General features: G+C 37.5%; 1 protein-coding gene across 3 annotated transcripts in view; it reads left to right on the forward strand.

Moving 5' to 3' along the window:
* tspan12 (tetraspanin 12) overlaps positions 1 to 19,969 on the forward strand; it is a 21,299-nt gene extending 1,330 nt beyond the window's left edge. For 2 of the 3 annotated variants that reach the window (XM_076111243.1, XM_076111245.1), the window contains exons 2-8: positions 5,273 to 6,157; positions 7,210 to 7,292; positions 7,995 to 8,130; positions 8,739 to 8,804; positions 17,895 to 18,002; positions 18,097 to 18,240; positions 19,007 to 19,969. In XM_076111243.1, the coding sequence (XP_075967358.1) occupies positions 6,092 to 6,157; positions 7,210 to 7,292; positions 7,995 to 8,130; positions 8,739 to 8,804; positions 17,895 to 18,002; positions 18,097 to 18,240; positions 19,007 to 19,297 (894 nt within the window). In that variant the 5' untranslated portion in view covers positions 5,273 to 6,091 and the 3' untranslated portion in view covers positions 19,298 to 19,969. Of the gene's footprint in view, positions 1 to 5,173; positions 6,158 to 7,209; positions 7,293 to 7,994; positions 8,131 to 8,738; positions 8,805 to 17,894; positions 18,003 to 18,096; positions 18,241 to 19,006 lie in introns of those variants that run through there. The other variant, XM_076111244.1, reaches the window with a different exon arrangement.
* Positions 19,970 to 21,778: the final 1,809 nt, after the last annotated feature.

Genomic DNA, 21,778 nt, shown 5'->3' on the forward strand with positions numbered 1-21,778 from the left:
TATTTCTCATGTAGTTTATGTACTAATGTACTAAAAGTATAAATACTGTATCTCTCATGTAGTTTATGTACTAATGTACTAAAAGTATACATACTGTATCTCTCATGTAGTTTATGTTCAAACTAATGTACTAAAAGTATACATACTGTATCTCTCATGTAGTTTATGTACTAATGTACTAAAAGTATACATACTGTATCTCTCATGTAGTTTATGTACTAATGTACTAAAAGTATAAATACTGTCTCTCATGTAGTTTATGTTCATACTAATGTACTAAAAGTATACATACTGTATCTCTCATGTAGTTTATGTTCATACAAATGTACTAAAAGTATAAATACTCTATCTCTCATGTAGTTTATGTACTAATGTACTAAAAGTATAAATACTGTATCTCTCATGTAGTTTATGTACAATGTACTAAAAGTATAAATACTGTATCTCTCATGTAGTCTATGTACTAATGTACTAAAAGTATAAATACTGTATCTCTCATGTAGTTTATGTACTAATGTACTAAAGGTATAAATACTGTATCTCTCATGTAGTTTATGTACTAATGTACTAAAAGTATAAATACTGTATCTCTCATGTAGTCTATGTACTAATGTACAAAAAGTATAAATACTGTATCTCTCATGTAGTTTATGTACTAATGTATTAAAAGTATACATACTGTATCTCTCATGTAGTTTATGTACTAATGGACTAAAAGTATACATACTGTATCTCTCATTTAGTTTATGTACTAATGTACTAAAAGTATAAATACTGTATCTCTCATGTAGTTTATGTTCAAACTAATGTACTAAAAGTATAAATACTGTATCTCTCATGTAGTTTATGTTCATACTAATGTACTAAAAGTATACATACTGTATCTCTCATGTAGTTTATGTTCATACTAATGTACTAAAAGTATACATACTGTATCTCTCATGTAGTTTATGTACTAATGTACTAAAAGTATAAATACTGTATCTCTCATGTAGTTTATGTACTAATGTACTAAAAGTATACATACTGTATCTCTCATGTAGTTTATGTACTAATGTACTAAAAGTATACATACTGTATCTCTCATGTAGTTTATGTACTAATGTACTAAAAGTATACATACTGTATCTATCATGTAGTTTATGTTCATACTAATGTACTAAAAGTATACATACTGTATCTCTCATGTAGTTTATGTACTAATGTACTAAAAGTATACATACTGTATCTCTCATGTAGTCTATGTACTAATGTACTAAAAGTATAAATACTGTATCTCTCATGTAGTTTATGTACTAATGTACTAAAAGTATACATACTGTATCTCTCATGTAGTCTATGTACTAATGTACTAAAAGTATAAATACTGTATCTCTCATGTAGTTTATGTACTAATGTACTAAAAGTATAAATACTGTATCTCTCATGTAGTTTATGTACAATGAACTAAAAGTATAAATACTGTATCTCTCATGTAGTCTATGTACTAATGTACTAAAAGTATAAATACTGTATCTCTCATGTAGTTTATGTACTAATGTACTAAAAGTATAAATACTGTATCTCTCATGTAGTTTATGTACTAATGTACTAAAAGTATACATACTGTATCTCTCATGTAGTTTATATACTAATGTACTAAAAGTATACATACTGTATCTCTCATGTAGTTTATGTACTAATGTACTAAAAGTATAAATACTGTATCTCTCATGTAGTTTATGTTCATACTAATGTACTAAAAGTATACATACTGTATCTCTCATGTAGTTTATGTCCATACTAATGTACTAAATGTATACATACTGTATCTCTCACGTAGTTTATGTTCATACTAATGTACTAAAAGTATACATACTATATCTCATGTAGTTTATGTACTAATGTACTAAAAGTATAAATACTGTATCTCTCATGTAGTTTATGTACTAATGTACTAAAGGTATACATACTGTATCTCTCATGTAGTCTATGTACTAATGTACTAAAAGTATAAATACTGTATCTCTCATGTAGTTTATGTACTAATGTACTAAAAGTATACATACTGTATCTCTCATGTAGTTTATGAACTAATGTACTAAAAGTATAAATACTGTATCTCTCATGTAGTTTATGTACTAATGTACTAAAAGTATACATACTGTATCTCTCATGTAGTCTATGTACTAATGTACTAAAAGTATAAATACTGTATCTCTCATGTAGTTTATGTACTAATGTACTAAAAGTATAAATACTGTATCTCTCATGTAGTTTATGTGCTAATGTACTAAAAGTATAAATACTGTATCTCTCATGTAGTTTATGTGCTAATGTACTAAAAGTATAAATACTGCATCTCTCATGTAGTTTATGTACTAATGTACTAAAAGTATACATACTGTATCTCTCATGTAGTCTATGTACTAATGTACTAAAAGTATAAATACTGTATCTCTCATGTAGTTTATGTACTAATGTACTAAAAGTATACATACTGTATCTCTCATGTAGTCTATGTACTAATGTACTAAAAGTATAAATACTGTATCTCTCATGTAGTCTATGTACTAATGTACTAAAAGTATAAATACTGTATCTCTCATGTAGTTTATGTACTAATGTACTAAAAGTATAAATACTGTATCTCTCATGTAGTTTATGTACTAATGTACTAAAAGTATAAATACTGTATCTCTCATGTAGTTTATGTGCTAATGTACTAAAGGTATACATACTGTATCTCTCATGTAGTCTATGTACTAATGTACTAAAAGTATAAATACTGTATCTCTCATGTAGTTTATGTACTAATGTACTAAAAGTATAAATACTGTATCTCTCATGTAGTTTATGTACTAATGTACTAAAAGTATACATACTGTATCTCTCATGTAGTCTATGTACTAATGTACTAAAAGTATAAATACTGTATCTCTCATGTAGTCTATGTACTAATGTACTAAAAGTATAAATACTGTATCTCTCATGTAGTTTATGTTCATACTAATGTACTAAAAGTATACATACTGTATCTCTCATGTAGTTTATGTCCATACTAATGTACTAAATGTATACATACTGTATCTCTCACGTAGTTTATGTTCATACTAATGTACTAAAAGTATACATACTATATCTCATGTAGTTTATGTACTAATGTACTAAAAGTATAAATACTGTATCTCTCATGTAGTTTATGTACTAATGTACTAAAGGTATACATACTGTATCTCTCATGTAGTCTATGTACTAATGTACTAAAAGTATAAATACTGTATCTCTCATGTAGTTTATGTACTAATGTACTAAAAGTATACATACTGTATCTCTCATGTAGTTTATGAACTAATGTACTAAAAGTATAAATACTGTATCTCTCATGTAGTTTATGTACTAATGTACTAAAAGTATACATACTGTATCTCTCATGTAGTCTATGTACTAATGTACTAAAAGTATAAATACTGTATCTCTCATGTAGTTTATGTACTAATGTACTAAAAGTATAAATACTGTATCTCTCATGTAGTTTATGTACTAATGTACTAAAAGTATAAATACTGTATCTCTCATGTAGTTTATGTGCTAATGTACTAAAAGTATAAATACTGCATCTCTCATGTAGTTTATGTACTAATGTACTAAAAGTATACATACTGTATCTCTCATGTAGTCTATGTACTAATGTACTAAAAGTATAAATACTGTATCTCTCATGTAGTTTATGTACTAATGTACTAAAAGTATACATACTGTATCTCTCATGTAGTCTATGTACTAATGTACTAAAAGTATAAATACTGTATCTCTCATGTAGTCTATGTACTAATGTACTAAAAGTATAAATACTGTATCTCTCATGTAGTTTATGTACTAATGTACTAAAAGTATAAATACTGTATCTCTCATGTAGTTTATGTACTAATGTACTAAAAGTATAAATACTGTATCTCTCATGTAGTTTATGTGCTAATGTACTAAAGGTATACATACTGTATCTCTCATGTAGTCTATGTACTAATGTACTAAAAGTATAAATACTGTATCTCTCATGTAGTTTATGTACTAATGTACTAAAAGTATAAATACTGTATCTCTCATGTAGTTTATGTACTAATGTACTAAAAGTATACATACTGTATCTCTCATGTAGTCTATGTACTAATGTACTAAAAGTATAAATACTGTATCTCTCATGTAGTCTATGTACTAATGTACTAAAAGTATAAATACTGTATCTCTCATGTAGTTTATGTACTAATGTACTAAAAGTATAAATACTGTATCTCTCATGTAGTTTATGTACTAATGTACTAAAAGTAAAAATACTGTATCTCTCATGTAGTTTATGTACTAATGTACTAAAAGTAAAAATACTGTATCTCTCATGTAGTTTATGTGCTAATGTACTAAAAGTATAAATACTACATCTCTCATGTAGTTTATGTACTAAAAGTATACATACTGTATCTCTCATGTAGTCTATGTACTAATGTACTAAAAGTATAAATACTGTATCTCTCATGTAGTTTATGTACTAATGTACTAAAAGTATACATACTGTATCTCTCATGTAGTTTATGTACTAATGTACTAAAAGTAAAAATACTGTATCTCTCATGTAGTTTATGTACTAATGTACTAAAAGTAAAAATACTGTATCTCTCATGTAGTTTATGTGCTAATGTACTAAAAGTATAAATACTACATCTCTCATGTAGTTTATGTACTAAAAGTATACATACTGTATCTCTCATGTAGTCTATGTACTAATGTACTAAAAGTATAAATACTGTATCTCTCATGTAGTTTATGTACTAATGTACTAAAAGTATACATACTGTATCTCTCATGTAGTCTATGTACTAATGTACTGAAAGTATAAATACTGTATCTCTCATGTAGTCTATGTACTAATGTACTAAAAGTATAAATACTGTATCTCTCATGTAGTTTATGTACTAATGTACTAAAAGTATAAATAATGTATCTCTCATGTAGTTTATGTACTAATGTACTAAAAGTATAAATACTGTATCTCTCATGTAGTTTATGTACTAATGTACTAAAAGTATAAATACTGTATCTCTCATGTAGTCTATGTACTAATGTACTAAAAGTATAAATACTGTATCTCTCATGTAGTTTATGTACTAATGTACTAAAAGTATACAAACTGTATCTCTCATGTAGTTTATGTACTAATGTACTAAAAGTATACATACTGTATCTCTCATGTAGTTTATGTACTAATGTACTAAAAGTATAAATACTGTATCTCTCATAGCTTGTGTCCCTGAACGCATCTCGTCCTCCTTCGTGTCTCTTGAACACAACAACCCTCTCAGCCCGATGACCTCGCGGCTCTGCGGATCTGGAGGCGGACACATTCCTCTGTCCTCCCCCAGGACCGCTGACAGACGGGGGCAGGGAAGCACGCATTTAATTAGTGAGGAGGAAGAAGAAGAAGCGGCAGGACGGTCCGGGACAGCCCCCCCCCTCTCCAGTGCCCACAAACTCTGCGGACTTCATCTCGACCGTTCGGCGCTGTGACGCAGCGGAACGTTGACGCGTAAAGTCAGACTTGTGAGGATATAACGCGCACTAGCGGACGTTTGACACGTTATTTGGTGTTACATTCTAGCTTTTCATCGCTGGAGTTTCAGTGAGAAGTCTTTGGATCACATAACTACTGAAGTGTGAGCGCGTGACTCCGTGTAGAACCGTGTTTTTTAAACCGACCACTAAGTGAGTGATGACGGATCTGGAAACGTCAGCGCCGCCGCGCGCTCCATCATCCCGGCGGGGTTCAGAGGGAAAGTAAGAAACCACCTGTTGTGGAAGCTTTTTTTCCCGGAGCTTCTCACGGATAAACCCGAGCTGCTGAAACCAGACTCCGGACAGAGCCGAGTCCGTCCGTGAGAGACGCGCGCACGTGTGGAGCGGAATGCCTGTATTTTTACGCACGGAGCAGAGAAGAGGCTCCGCTTTAATGAGCGATAATCTCCACGGTCGTGTCTCCGGGCTCCGTGTTGTGTGTCTGCGGTGAGCATGTTGCCATGGTGCCCCGGACTCACATGAGCAGGACGCCGGAGCTCCGGTCGGGATGGCTCGGAAGGACGCGGTGAGGTGTCTCCGGTGTCTGCTGTACGCGCTCAACCTGCTGTTCTGGGTATGATGAGATATGATCAATAATGATAGTAAAGAAGGAAGTTATTAACCAGAGTTATGATCAATAATAATAGTTAAGAAGGAAGTTATTAACCAGAGTTATGATCAATAATGATAGTTAAGAGACATCCTGGATGTGAAACATCATCTCACTAAAACACACGAACTCGTGTTTATCTACGTTTCTAATCTCTTATTTCATTCCAAACTAAACTGTGTTTTTCAGAATGTGATTTTACAGTGAAAGTTAAAACCTGCAATAAAAGGTTACGTTTGCAGTTAAAGTTTAAAGTATAAAGTTTGACTGTAAGTTAAAGTCTGGTAGAGTAGGCCACTGTCTGTCCGTCCGTCTGGCATGTTTGACATTCGGGATGTTATTTGTAGGCAGCAGAAACTGATCCATGTGTGTGTGTGTGTGTGTGTGTGTGTGTGTGTGTGTGTGTGTGTGTGTGTGTGGGTGTGGGTGTATGTGTGTGTGTGTGTGTGTGTGTGTGTGTATATATGTGTGTGTGTGTGTGTGTGTGTGTGTGTGTATGTGTGTGTGTGTGTGTATATATGTGTGTGTGTGTGTATGTGTGTGGGTGTGTGTGGGTGTGTGTGTGTGTGTGTGTGTGGGTGTGTGTGGGTGTATGTGTGTGTGTGTGGGTGTGGGTGTATGTGTGTGTGTGTGTGTGTGTGTATGTGTGTATATATGTGTGTGTGTGTGTGTGTGTGTGTGTGTGTGTATGTGTGTGTGTGTGTGTGTATATATGTGTGTGTGTGTGTATATGTGTGTGGGTGTGTGTGTGTGTGTGTATGTGTGTGGGTGTGTGTGGGTGTGTGTGTGTGTGTGTGTGTGTGTGTATGTGTGTGGGTGTGTGTGTGGGTGTGTGTGTGTGTGTGTATGTGTGTGTGTATGTGTGTGTGTGTGTGTGTGTGTGTGTATGTGTGTGTGTGTGTGTGTGGGTGTGTGTGTGTGTGTGTATGTGTGTGGGTGTGTGTGGGTGTGTGTGTGTATGTGTGTGGGTGTGTGTGGGTGTGTGTGTGTGTGTGTGTGTGTGTGTGGGTGTCCAGCTGATGTCAGCATGTGTGCTGGGAGTAGCAGCCTGGATCAGAGACTCTCTGAACACCGTCCTGACCCTCACAGCCCACACCAGGTGAGTCCAGAGACCAGGTATCAGACCAGAGACCAGATATCCCAGTCAGACCAGAGTCCAGGTATCAGACCAGAGACCAGGTATCTGATCAGAGTCCAGGTATCAGACGAGAGACCAGGTATCCCAGTCAGACCAGAGACCAGGTATCTGATCAGAGTCCAGGTATCAGGCCAGAGACCAGGTATCCCAGTCAGACCAGAGTCCAGGTATCAGACCAGAGACCAGGTACCACAGTCAGACCAGAGTCCAGGTATCAGACCAGAGACCAGGTATCCCAGTCAGACCAGAGTCCAGGTATCAGACCAGAGACCAGGTACCACAGTCAGACCAGAGTCCAGGTATCAGACCAGAGACCAGGTATCCCAGTCAGACCAGAGTCCAGGTATCAGACCAGAGACCAGGTACCACAGTCAGACCAGAGTCCAGGTATCAGACCAGAGACCAGGTATCCCAGTCAGACCAGAGTCCAGGTATCAGACCAGAGACCAGGTACCACAGTCAGACCAGAGTCCAGGTATCAGACCATAGACCAGGTATCCCAGTCAGACCAGAGACCAGGTATCTGATCAGAGTCCAGGTATCAGACCAGAGACCAGGTATCAGACCACAGACCAGGTACCACAGCAGACCAGAGACCAGGTATCTGATCAGAGTCCAGGTAAACCAGAGACCAGGTAGAGATAAACCTGAATGTGTTTCCAGGCTGGAGGAAGCAGCCGTCCTCACGTACTCTCCAGCCGTCCACCCCGTCATCATCACCGTGTGCTGCTTCCTGTTCATCGTGGCCATGGTGGGTTACTGTGGGACCCTCAGGTGTAACCTGCTGCTGCTGACCTGGGTACGTCTTAATCCTGCTACTGGACTCAGACTCTGTAGGTTCAGGATCAATCAAACATGATCACCTGTTGAACACCTGGCTGCAGGTGGTCCACCTATGATAAATAACACACACCTGAGAGTCCAGGTCTACCTGGACAGAGGTCACTATGTCCGCCGGTGTTTAAGGGGGTTCGGTCTGTGATTCAGGTCACCTGTCTGCTGTCACCTGAGGGAGGCGGGGCCAGGTGTCAGGTATCTCTATTGTCCCCCCCAGAGCAGAGATAAGATTGTCCCTGAAACAGGAGACGTGTAGACACAGAGCAGCTTCAGATGGGATGATGGTTTACCTGCAGAGACAGGAAGTGCACCCCCGACACACACCTGTGTAAATAACGATGACATCATTTAGAAGGAGCCAGTAAAGAAAGAGAACTTTTTACCTTTTACAGGATGGATCTGATGTTGAGATGCTGTAACTGTGTCAAAGTGGAATTGAATGTTGTATAAAGTACTTGAACTTAGCTTAGCATAATGTAATGGAGAACAAAAGGTAATGCTAGGTAGCGTAGCTTAGCTTAAACAGCGGTGAAACACAGACTGAACTCATTTAGTCTTCTTGTGTTTCAGTACTTCTGCAGCCTGCTGGTGATCTTCTGTGTGGAGTTGGCCAGTGCTGTGTGGACCTACGACGAGGTGACAACACACAACTCACTGGTGTTTACACTCAGTGTGCTAAACATCATCATATTAAATCATGTTCTGTTGTAGTTATTTTATCTATACATATGTGAATATTCAGTGAATATTTAATTATTATTTAGAGAACATACCTCTTTATTGTGCATTCAATACTAAGCTATTCAAATAATACACAGGTTCATATATTCATGTTTTTATTTTAAACATGTGCAAGGTACAGTGAGTAGGGAGGCCGTGCCACTGCCATTTATAAACACACCTTGTCAGCTGATACTAATGCCAATATCAACATTGTCTGTCAATTGCATGATAATCATCATACAAGCTATTCACACTGATGTTTTCATTTTAAACATAAATGTGGAAATGAAAAATGAGTGATGGCCTATTAGTGCCACTGCCATGCATAAACATACCTGTTATCTTTCATAAAAAACTGAACTATTAAAATAATGGACACATTCATGTTTGGGGTAAAAAAATGAAATAATATATATATTTTTTTAAAGAGGAAAAAATGTGAAAAATTGTCTAATTAACCAAGAATTTTACGAACCCCCTGCAGTACCTCCACGGACCCTCTAGGGGTCGCGGACCCCCTGTTGAAGACCTCTGATTTAATGAGTATTTAGTGATTATTTAATGAATATTTAATGAATATTTAATGATTATTTAGAGAGTATTTAATGAATATTTAATGATTATTTAGAGAGTATTTAATGAATATTTATTGATTATTTAATGATTATTTAATGAATATTTAGTGACAATTTAGAGAATATTTAGTGATTATTTAATGAATATTTAGTTATTATTTAATGATTATTTAATGAATATTTAGAGAATATTTAATGATTATTTAATGGTTATTTAATGACTATTTAATGATTATTTAATTCATATTTAATGATTATTTAATGAATATTTAATGATTATTTAATGAATATTTAGAGAGTATTTAATGAATATTTAGTGATTATTTAATGAATATTTAGTGATTATTTAATGAATATTTAGAGAGTATTTAATGAATATTTAGAGAGTATTTAATGATTATTTAATGAATATTTAGAGAGTATTTAATGAATATTTAGTGATTATTTAATGAATATTTAGAGAGTATTTAATGATTATTTAATGGTTATTTAATGACTATTTAATGATTATTTAATTCATATTTAATGATTATTTAATGAATATTTAATGAATATTTAATGAATATTTAGAGAGTATTTAATGAATATTTAGTGATTATTTAATGAATATTTAGTGATTATTTAATGAATATTTAGAGAGTATTTAATGAATATTTAGTGATTATTTTATGAATATTTAGAGAGTATTTAATGATTATTTAGTGATTATTAAATGAATATTTTATGATTATTTAGAGAGTATTTAATGAATATTTAATGAATATTTAGAGAGTATTTAATGAATATTTAGTGATTATTTAATGATTATTTAATGAATATTTAGAGAGTATTTAATGATTATTTAATGGTTATTTAATGACTATTTAATGATTATTTAATGAATATTTAATGATTATTTAATGAATATTTAATGATTATTTAATGAATATTTAGAGAGTATTTAATGAATATTTAGTGATTATTTAATGAATATTTAGAGAGTATTTAATGAATATTTAGTGATTATTTAATGAATATTTAGAGAGTATTTAATGATTATTTAATGAATATTTAATGATTATTTAATGAATATTTAATGATTATTTAATGAATATTTAGAGAGTATTTAATGAATATTTAGTGATTATTTAATGAATATTTAGAGAGTATTTAATGAATATTTAATGATTATTTAATGAATATTTAATGATTATTTAATGAATATTTAGTGATTATTTAATGAATATTTAGTGATTATTTAATGAATATTTAGAGAGTATTTAATGAATATTTAGTGATTATTTAATGAATATTTAGAGAGTATTTAATGATTATTTAATGAATATTTAGAGAGTATTTAATGAATATTTAGTGATTATTTAATGAATATTTAGAGAGTATTTAATGATTATTTAATGGTTATTTAATGACTATTTAATGATTATTTAATTCATATTTAATGATTATTTAATTCATATTTAATGAATATTTAATGAATATTTAGAGAGTATTTAATGAATATTTAGTGATTATTTAATGAATATTTAGTGATTATTTAATGAATATTTAGAGAGTATTTAATGAATATTTAGTGATTATTTAATGAATATTTAGAGAGTATTTAATGATTATTTAGTGATTATTAAATGAATATTTTATGATTATTTAGAGAGTATTTAATGAATATTTAATGAATATTTAGAGAGTATTTAATGAATATTTAGTGATTATTTAATGAGTATTTAGAGAGTATTTGACCCACCTCTGGACGTGTGAAACGGACCAATCAGAGAGCAGCTAGTGAGCAGCTGCAGTGTTAAGTTTCCAACACGTCTCACTTCTAAGAATAAACAGAAATGAACGGATCACTGGTCTCAGATCAGATCCTGTTTCACTGTGAGACACACAATACCACAAGTACACAACATGTACACAACTACTACAAATCTACTACACAACTACACAACAACAACAACACAAGTACACAACAACAACAACACAAGTACAAAAGAAATACACAACATAACATCTACTACTACACAACAAATACCCAACAACACAACAACAACATGACAAGTACACAACAAATACACAACACATGATACCTTATCATACTGATTATCTCTCTCTCTCTCTCTCTCTCTCTCTCTCTCTCTACCTCTCTCTCTTTCTCTCTACCTCTCTCTATCTGTCTCTCTCTCTCTCTCTCTCTCTCTGAGTGGAAGGAGTGTTGAGTTGACGGAGCGTGTTTGATAGCGTTAAATAGTGATTTGTCGATATTTTTCTTCACAGTGTAATGTTGTATATGATAGTGTAATGTTGTATATGATAGTGTAGTAGGGTATATGATAGTGTAGTGGGGTATATGATAGTGTAATGTTGTATATGATAGTGTAGTGAGGTATATGATAGTGTAGTGGGGTATATGATAGTGTAATGTTGTATATGATAGTGTAATGTTGTATATGATAGTGTAGTGAGGTATATGATAGTGTAGTGGGGTATATGATAGTGTAATGTTGTATATGATAGTGTAGTGGGGTATATGATAGTGTAATGTTGTATATGATAGTGTAGTGGGGTATATGATAGTGTAGTGGGGTATATGATAGTGTAATGTTGTATATGATAGTGTAGTGGGGTATATGATAGTGTAATGTTGTATATGATAGTGTAATGTTGTATATGATAGTGTAGTGGGGTATATGATAGTGTAGTGGGGTAGATGATAGTGTAATGTTGTATATGATAGTGTAATGTTGTATATGATAGTGTAGTGGGGTATATGATAGTGTAGTAGGGTATATGATAGTGTAATGTTGTATATGATAGTGTAATGTTGTATATGATGGTGTAGTGGGGTATATGATAGTGTAGTGGGGTATATGATAGTGTAATGTTGTATATGATAGTGTAATGTTGTATATGATGGTGTAGTGGGGTATATGATAGTGTAGTGGGGTATATGATAGTGTAATGTTGTATATGATAGTGTAATGTTGTATATGATGGTGTAGTGGGGTATATGATAGTGTAGTGGGGTATATGATAGTGTAATGTTGTATATGATAGTGTAATGTTGTATATGATGGTGTAGTGGGGTATATGATAGTGTAGTGGGGTATATGATAGTGTAATGTTGTATATGATAGTGTAATGTTGTATATGATAGTGTAATGTTGTATATGATAGTGTAGTGGGGTATATGATAGTGTAATGTTGTATATGATAGTGTAATGTTGTATATGATAGTGTAATGTTGTATATGATAGTGTAATGTTGTATATGATAGTGTAGTGGGGTATATGATAGTGTAATGTTGTATATGATAGTGTAATGTTGTATATGATAGTGTAATGTTGTATATGATGGTGTAGTGGGGTATATGATAGTGTAGTGGGGTATATGATAGTGTAATGTTGTATATGATAGTGTAATGTTGTATATGATGGTGTAGTGGGGTATATGATAGTGTAGTGGGGTATATGATAGTGTAATGTTGTATATGATAGTGTAATGTTGTATATGATAGTGTAATGTTGTATATGATAGTGTAATGTTGTATATGATAGTGTAGTGGGGTATATGATAGTGTAATGTTGTATATGATAGTGTAATGTTGTATATGATAGTGTAGTGGGGTATATGATAGTGTAATGTTGTATATGATAGTGTAATGTTGTATATGATAGTGTAGTGGGTATTAGTGTGTATTAACCAGGGATGTTCAGTGGAGGAATCAGCCTGGCAGTGGGGGAGCTTGTCGACTGTCGCTGCGCTGCGGACTTCACGCAGCTGTGGTCATCTTTCTAGATACCATAAAAACTGCGGAAGTGGTGTTGATGACCGGGATCTCCGTGGGTGAACACTTCCTGCCCACGTATCCTCTCACCTTACCGGAAGTGAAAGTCACCGTGTCCAACGTGCCACCATTCATAAGAAACGATGCCATAATCAAAGAGCTGTCCAAACATGGGAAGGTGGTGTCTCCGGTTAGGAGAGTGTCCTCTGGCTTTAAGTCTCCGCTTTTAAAGCACGTGGTGTCTCACAGGAGACATGTCCTCATGATCCCCAACAACAGGAGCAGAGTGGTCAACCTCAGTTTCAAAATCACAGTAGAGGACTTTGACTACGTCCTCTTTGCAACGACTAATGATTTTAAATGTTACAGTTGTGGGAAAGAAGGACATCTGAGTAGAGCTTGTCCTGGGGAAAACGGCTCAAACAAAGACCAGAACCAGAAAGGTACTGAGGAGGGCAGAGGGGCCAAGCAGGACGGACAGGAGGGAACAAGTGGAGCACAGGAGGCGAGGGTGGAGGAAACAAGTGTGACCCAGGAGGTGAGGGTGGAGGAGACGGGTGGGGCTCAGGAGGTGAGGGGGGAGGAAACAAGTGGGGTACAGGAGGTGAGAGAAGAGAGGACAAGTGGGGGACAAGAGGTGAGGAAGGACGGGGCAAGTGACGGGGCAAGTGAGGCAAGTGAAAACACCCTGACTGTAATATGATGTTGAACAACTTCAACACTGCACCCTGCATCTCTGGGGTGCTGCATTTGAGCATCTCATTTTTGATGCTGTCTGGACCACAAGCTTTCCTTGGCCGGAGACACTTTGTCTGTGTGCTCAGTTCTTCCCAAGTCATTGGGAAATCAAGGGGGTTCTGGTTGTCTTTAATTATTTCTTCTAATGTTTGGAGTTTTTCTTTTGTAATATATTGGTCTGAGTTAGTTTGATTTATTGGTATATCTTTGTACAAATGTTCAAAATGTGCTCTCCAGATGTCACCATCTTGGATGGGTAATGCCTGTGGCTGCTTTGTGTTGAATTTGTTCAACATATCCCAGAATTGATTTTGATCAATGGCGTTCTCAATATCTTCAAGTTTCATGTGGGTATAGTTTTGTTTTTTGTTCCTAATTGTACATTTATACGTGTTTAAAATTTCATTGTACCTAATGCGTAGGGCTGGGTTGTTTGGTTGGCGATGTTTTTCATTTGCTATTTTTCTCAGGTCTTTTCTGATGCTCTTGCATTCTTGATCAAACCATTTTTCCGTGTTTTGCCTTTTTACAGGCTTCCGTGTTTGTTTTATAAGGTCAGCTTTAATAGCTGCCCTGTGAAATATCATATTGATATCATCAATGGCCTTGTTTACACCGTCTCTGGTGTGGATATATTGTTGTTGGTCATATATTGATATGTCATCTATCAAATCAGGTGAGTTCAAGGCCATGATGAATTTGTCTCCACTGTCTGGGGCCCATCGGTAAGTAGCATTTAATTTAAACAGCTTACTGGGTTCTTTTTTTATGTCATTCATTTGACCTGAGAGTTTAAAGAACAGATTTATTTGGTTGTGGTCTGAGAGGGGGGATTGTTGTCTGACAGTGAATGCACTGATAGTGGAGGGGTCCATGTCAGTGATTGCATAGTCTACGACACTAGATCCAAGAGCTGAGGAGTATGTGAATCTTCCTAAAGAGTCCCCTCTGAACCTACCGTTAACTATGTACAGGCCTAAGGCCCGGCAGAGATGCACGATCTCCTTGCCACTTTTATTTATTCCAGAGTCCAGGTTGTTCCGGTGGGTGATGGTTGGTGTGGTAAATAAGGGAGTTTGACCAAACACATGGTTGTTGCCCTGTGGGTCGATGACATCAGGTTCAATTCCTGTTCGTCCATTTAGATCCAGTTAGAAGCACGTTTCCCTGGGCCTGGAAACAGGCGATTTCTGAATGAAGAGTTTCAAAAATGTCTTCTTCATAATAAGGAGAATCCACTGGGGTTATATAGATAGCACAGAGATATAGATCCCTATCAGTTATGCCCAGAGTTTGGTGTAACCTTAACCAGATGTGTGATTTACCCTGTTTTACTGGTGAGATCTTATGGCAAAGGTCTCCTTTATACCACACCAAAATCCCCCCCGATGTTCTGCCCTTGCGTATGTTTTGAAATTTGATAGAGGGCACTATGACTTCATTATATCCTGGAGGACAGTGAGTGAGTAAATCATTTTGACACCATGTTTCTGTTAACACAATTATATCAACGTCTTTGATAGATTTCATGAATTCAGGGTTTCCACTTTTCAGTTCAAAGGTTGAGGAGTGGAGACCTTGAATGTTCCAGCAGCTTATATGAAATGAGCGCATTTAGAAAAAACAATCAAAATGAACCTGTATAGTGAGACAAATATAAAGAACACCTACCATGATTTATACATGTACAATACTGATAATAATAATAATTTTGACATAAATTTCATGGGGGCATGTACTATTTTCACTAATATTACCACTATACTGACTACTACTAATGCTGTTATTACCACTATTGATTAACAATATATTCTGTTATTCAAGTGGGAAGGTGTTCTCAGTGTGTTCATCTCTCTCTCTCTCTCTACCTGTCTGTCTCTCTCTCTCTCTCTCTCTCTCTTACTCTCCCTGTCTCTCTCTCTCTCTCTCTCTGAGTGGAAGGAGTGTGGAGTTGACGGAGCCTGTTTGAGATTTGACATTTAGCTGGTTTTAGGGTCTTTGTGAGTGGTTGCAGTCGATCAGCGCGAGCTGGTCGGCGTGCTGAACGCCACCATGGACATGACCGAACTCACGAGGAAACACGGCATAAAGATCCCGCCGACGTTCCCGGTGTCAGTGGAGGAATGCAGCCTGGCTGTGGGTGAACTTGTTGGCCACAGCAGCGTGAAGTCCGCTGCCCGAATGAACAATGCCGTGGTCATCTTTTTAGACGCCATCGGAAATGCGGAAGTGGTGATTGACAACGGGATCGAGGTGGGCGATAACTTCTTCCCCGTGTACCCTCTCTGCACACCGGCGGTGAAGGTAACCGTGTCCAACGTCCCACCGTTCATCAGAGATGAAGACATAACCAGAGAACTATCGAGACACGGGAGGATAGTGTCTGGGGTGAAGAAGGTGTCCTCTGGGTGCAGGTCTCCTCTCCTGAAGCACGTGGTGTCTCACAGGAGACAGCTGCTCATGATCCCAAACAACAGGAGCAAGGGACTCAACCTAGTGTTCAAGATCAGGGTCGATGACTTCGACTACGTCATTTATGCAACAACTGATGATTTTAAGTGTTTCAGTTGTGGAAAAGTGGGTCATCAGAGCAGAACGTGTCCTGAGAAAAACAGCTCTCATAAGGACCAGAACCAGAACCAGACAGGTACTGAGGAGGGCAGAGGGGACAAGCAAGATGGACAGGACGGGCCAGATGGGGTCCAAAAGAGGAGGGAGGAGGGGACGAGCGGGTTACAGGAAGAGGGGACAAGTGAGACCCAGGAGGTGAGGGAGGAGGGGACAAGTGGGGTACAGGAGGTGAGAAAAGAGAGGGAAAGTGGGGGACAAGAGGTGGTGAAGGACGGGGCAAGTGAGGTCCAGCAGGTGAGGGAGAGTATTGGAGGACAGGTGGAGACAGCTAGGGAGGTGGACATGGAAGCAGACGAGGAGCAGCTCAAAGCCCCTCAGCTGAAGAGGAAACAGAGAGGAGACAGCGGAAGCTCACAGGCAAAGAAAGTGGCAACGAAAGAAAGTGGAGGAGCAGCAGAGTGTGAGTCCAGTCTGGAGAAAGACTCTGAGTCCAGTATGGAAGAGGACTCTGAGTCTAGTCGGGAGGAGGACTCTGCTGTTGACAGTGAGCCCTCTAAACACGGTGCTGGCAGCTGTAGGAGCTCTAGAGACTACAGCGTGGAGATAATAAAGGAGTATCTGAGGAGGAGTAAGAACGTGAGAGGAGCCAAAGTGGAGGACTACCTCTCTGACAAAGAGAAGCTCTCCAGCTCTGCCAGAGCTCACATGAGGAGCAAGGACAGAGGAGGTCTCACTCAGCAGGAAGGCTTCAGACTAAAGAAGATAGTTCACAAAGTGGACAAAGAACTGAACAAAGATGGAGCTCAGTGAGGAAAAGATCTCACAGTCTAAAGACAATCAAAGACACGGTTCTGTTTGTTGGACTTTATTTGTTTAACCGTCTTAAATGGTAAAGAAACATGTTCAAAGACAATAAAGGTTTTCTAAAAATCAAATCTCTCTTTCTCTGTCTGTCTCTCTCTCTCTCTCTCTTTCTCTGTCTCTCTCCCTCTCTGTCTCTCTCTTTCTCTGTCTCTCTCCCTCTCTGTCTCTCTCTTTCTCTGTCTCTCTCTCTCTCTCTCTCAAATTCAAATTTGCTTTATTGGCATGAAAGTTAAAAAAACAGTATTGCCAAAGCATCAAAAAATTAAACATACAATAACATCAATACACAACAATATCAATATAACAATAATATTAATACAACATCTCAAAAGTGGTGTGAGACAGAGCCCCCATTGCTCCCACGTTACTTGTAGGCCACCGCAGCTCTCCGACACCGAAGCAAAGGGAGGAGCGAAGTGAGAGAGAGAGATCCATGGACAGATATCTCTCTCTCTCTCCCTGTCTGTCTTTCAGCCGTCGGTCCAGCGCTCTGATATGATCAGTCTGAAGTCTCGGATGCAGAACTTCGGCCTGCAGCGTTACCAGTGGCTCACACACACCTGGAACAGCTTCCAGACAGAGGTCAGAGGACACACACACACACACACACACACACACACACAGACACACACACACTGAGCTGACAGGTCTGTGTCTGTGTGTGTGTTGTCCTCAGTTTAAATGCTGCGGGGTGATCTACTTCACTGATTGGCTGGAGATGACAGAGATGGAGTGGCCTCCTGACTCCTGCTGCTCCAATCAGTATCCAGGATGTGCTCGCCATGCCCACTACCACGACCTCAGCGACCTGCACCAAGAGGTGAGGCACCGCCGCCTCTGATTGGACGAGAGACAATCGGAGCCACGGCTGCTGTCGTCCAATCAGAGACGTCTTTTTTATTTGATCTGCTTTTCTACTGGTTTCTGTGTCTGCTTCCTCCTCTTCATCATCATCACCATCTGAAAGATTAACAATAAAGAAATACATACAGATATTGATATTAAATCAAATTGAATTTTCTTTTGAAAAAGTCAAGTAAAAGTTTATTTATTTAATATGTATAATTAGAAACTTCCTGCTGCTGTTCACTAATTCATTTGAGTTCATTTATTGGTGTTCAAGTTGAAAAAACTATGAATGTTCCAGTAAAATTACTATAATAATGAAATATAAATAATATAATAATAAAATATAATAAAAATGATGTTAAATTATGTATTTATAAAACCCAGTTATATTTGAATAAAAGTCCCTGAAGAGAAGAAATTTAAGTTAAACTTTAAAAAGAATCTGCAACAACTGAAACACAAATAATAAATACAATATAATATATATAATAAATATATAATATCATTTATAAAAATGTACTTTATAAATTCTCAAATAAAAGGATTAAAAATGATTATTTAATTATTATTGTTCAAAAATGATTTTCTATTTTCTGTTGCTGTTTTCAGACTTTCTGTCAAGGAAACCTTCATCATTTCCTGCAGATGTTTCACAATAAAAGCCTCGAAGAAGCCTGGCACTGAAAGAATACTTCCTGTAGTTTTGAGTTCTTTCTTCTTCTGTGGTTTTGTTTCAGGGCTGCGGTCCAAAGATCTACGGCTTCATTCGAGGGACGAAGCAGCTGCAGGCGCTGCGTTTCCTGGGCGTGTCCATCGGCGTGGCTCAGATCCTCGCCATGGCGCTCACCCTCACGCTGCTCTGGGCGCTTTACTACGGGAGGAAGTCTCCAGAGCCGGACCCGAACCAGGACCCGGAGGACTCGGCCCCCCTCACCGTCACACACGGCCCCTCAACCGAAGACCCAAACAGACCCGAGACCACCTCCAAACCCGGAGAACAACGGTTTGAGATGGAGCGACTGTCCTGAAAGGGTCTCTCACTTCCTGGTTACTGAGACCTGATCCGGACCAGGATAACAGACTTCATCTACAGACCTGATCCGGACCAGGATAACGGACTTCATCCACAGACCTGATCCGGACCAGGATAACGGACTTCATCTACAGACCTGATCCGGACCAGGATAACGGACTTCAGCCACAGACCCGATCTGGACCAGGATAACTGACTTCATCCACAGACCTGATCCGGACCAGGATAACGGACTTCATCCACAGACCTGATCCGGACCAGGATGGCGGACTTCATCCACAGACCTGATCCGGACCAGGATAACGGACTTCAGCCACAGACCTGATCTGGACCAGGATAACGGACTTCATCCACAGACCTGATCTGGACCAGGATAAGGGATTATAAAACTATTATTATTATGATAGAAACGAGGAATAAAACTATCAAATGTGATAAAAAACCTTCTGAACTCTAAAGGAAACCTGAGGAGCTCAAAGCATTCTGGGACTTTGAGTTTTTTTCACTTAAGGAGAACATGAAGTGAAGAAGCGAAAAACATCTGAACATCTTTAAAGTGAACATCTTTGTGTCTATTGGTTGTTAAAACATTTGCATGGTGTTGAATATTTAATAAAATCTGTCTCACTGCAAAAAATTATGAAACATTAAAGCAGGATCAACTGTGGACGTTTGATTTAGTGACCAGACTCTGCAGATGAGGCGGGTCGGGGTTAAACAAAGATGAGAAAACATTTATTATTTATGTGTATTATTGTGAAGTCTGTTTCTCCACATGTGAGATTATTTAACATATCACATATCAAAATCAAACTATCCAAAAATATCCATCTGAACAATAAGAGTATTTCCCAAACGTTATAAACCTGAGCCAGCCCTAACTATGAACCTGAACCAGCCCTAACTATGAACCTGAACCAGCCCTAACTATTAACCTGATCCAGCCCTAACTATAAACCTGATCCAGCCCTAACTATGAACCTGAACCAGCCCTAACTATGAACCTGAACCAGCCCTAACTATGAACCTGAACCAGCCCTAACTATAAACCTGATCCAGCCCTAACTATAAACCTGAGCCAGCCCTAACTATAAACCTGATCCAGCCCTAACTATAAACCTGAACCAGCCCTAACTATGAACCTGAACCAGCCCTAACTATTAACCTGATCCAGCCCTAACTATAAACCTGATCCAGCCCTAACTATAAACCTGAACCAGCCCTAACTATGAACCTGAACCAGCCCTAACTATGAACCTGAACCAGCCCTAACTATTAACCTGATCCAGCCCTAACTATAAACCTGAACCAGCCCTAACTATAAACCTGAGCCAGCCCTAACTATAAACCTGAGCCAGCCCTAACTATAAACCTGAGCCAGCCCTAACTATAAACCTGATCCAGCCCTAACTATAAACCTGAACCAGCCCTAACTATAAACCTGATCCAGCCCTAACTATAAACCTGAGCCAGCCCTAACTATAAACCTGAGCCAGCCCTAACTATAAACCTGAGCCAGCCCTAACTATAAACCTGATCCAGCCCTAACTATAAACCTGAGCCAGCCCTAACTATAAACCTGAACCAGCCCTAACTATAAACCTGAACCAGCCCTAACTATAAACCTGAACCAGCCCCAACTATAAACCTGATCCAGCCCTAACTATAAACCTGATCCAGCCCTAACTATAAACCTGAGCCAGCCCTAACTATAAACCTGAGCCAGCCCTAACTATAAACCTGAGCCAGCCCTAACTATAAACCTGATCCAGCCCTAACTATTAACCTGATCCAGCCCTAACTATAAACCTGATCCAGCCCTAACTATAAACCTGAGCCAGCCCTAACTATAAACCTGAGCCAGCCCTAACTATAAACCTGATCCAGCCCTAACTATAAACCTGAGCCAGCCCTAACTATAAACCTGAGCCAGCCCTAACTATAAACCTGATCCAGCCCTAACTATAAACCTGATCCAGCCCTAACTATAAACCTGAACCAGCCCTAACTATAAACCTGATCCAGCCCTAACTATAAACCTGAGCCAGCCCTAACTATAAACCTGAGCCAGCCCTAACTATAAACCTGAACCAGCCCTAACTATAAACCTGAACCAGCCCTAACTATAAACCTGAGCCAGCCCTAACTATAAACCTGAACCAGCCCTAACTATAAACCTGAGCCAGCCCTAACTATAAACCTGAACCAGCCCTAACTATAAACCTGAACCAGCTCTAACTATAAACCTGAACCAGCTCTAACTATAAACCTGAACCAGCTCTAACTATAAACCTGAACCAGCTCTAACTATAAACCTGATCCAGCCCTAACTATAAACCTGAACCAGCCCTAACTATAAACCTGATCCAGCCCTAACTATGAACCTGAGCCAGCCCTAACTATGAACCTGAACCAGCCCTAACTATAAACCTGAGCCAGCCCTAACTATAAACCTGATCCAGCCCTAACTATAAAC

Source organism: Anarhichas minor, unplaced genomic scaffold (genome assembly GCF_050575085.1).
Source record: "Anarhichas minor isolate MPS153535 unplaced genomic scaffold, ASM5057508v1 ptg000044l, whole genome shotgun sequence".
Classification (NCBI taxonomy): Eukaryota; Metazoa; Chordata; class Actinopteri; order Perciformes; family Anarhichadidae; genus Anarhichas; species Anarhichas minor.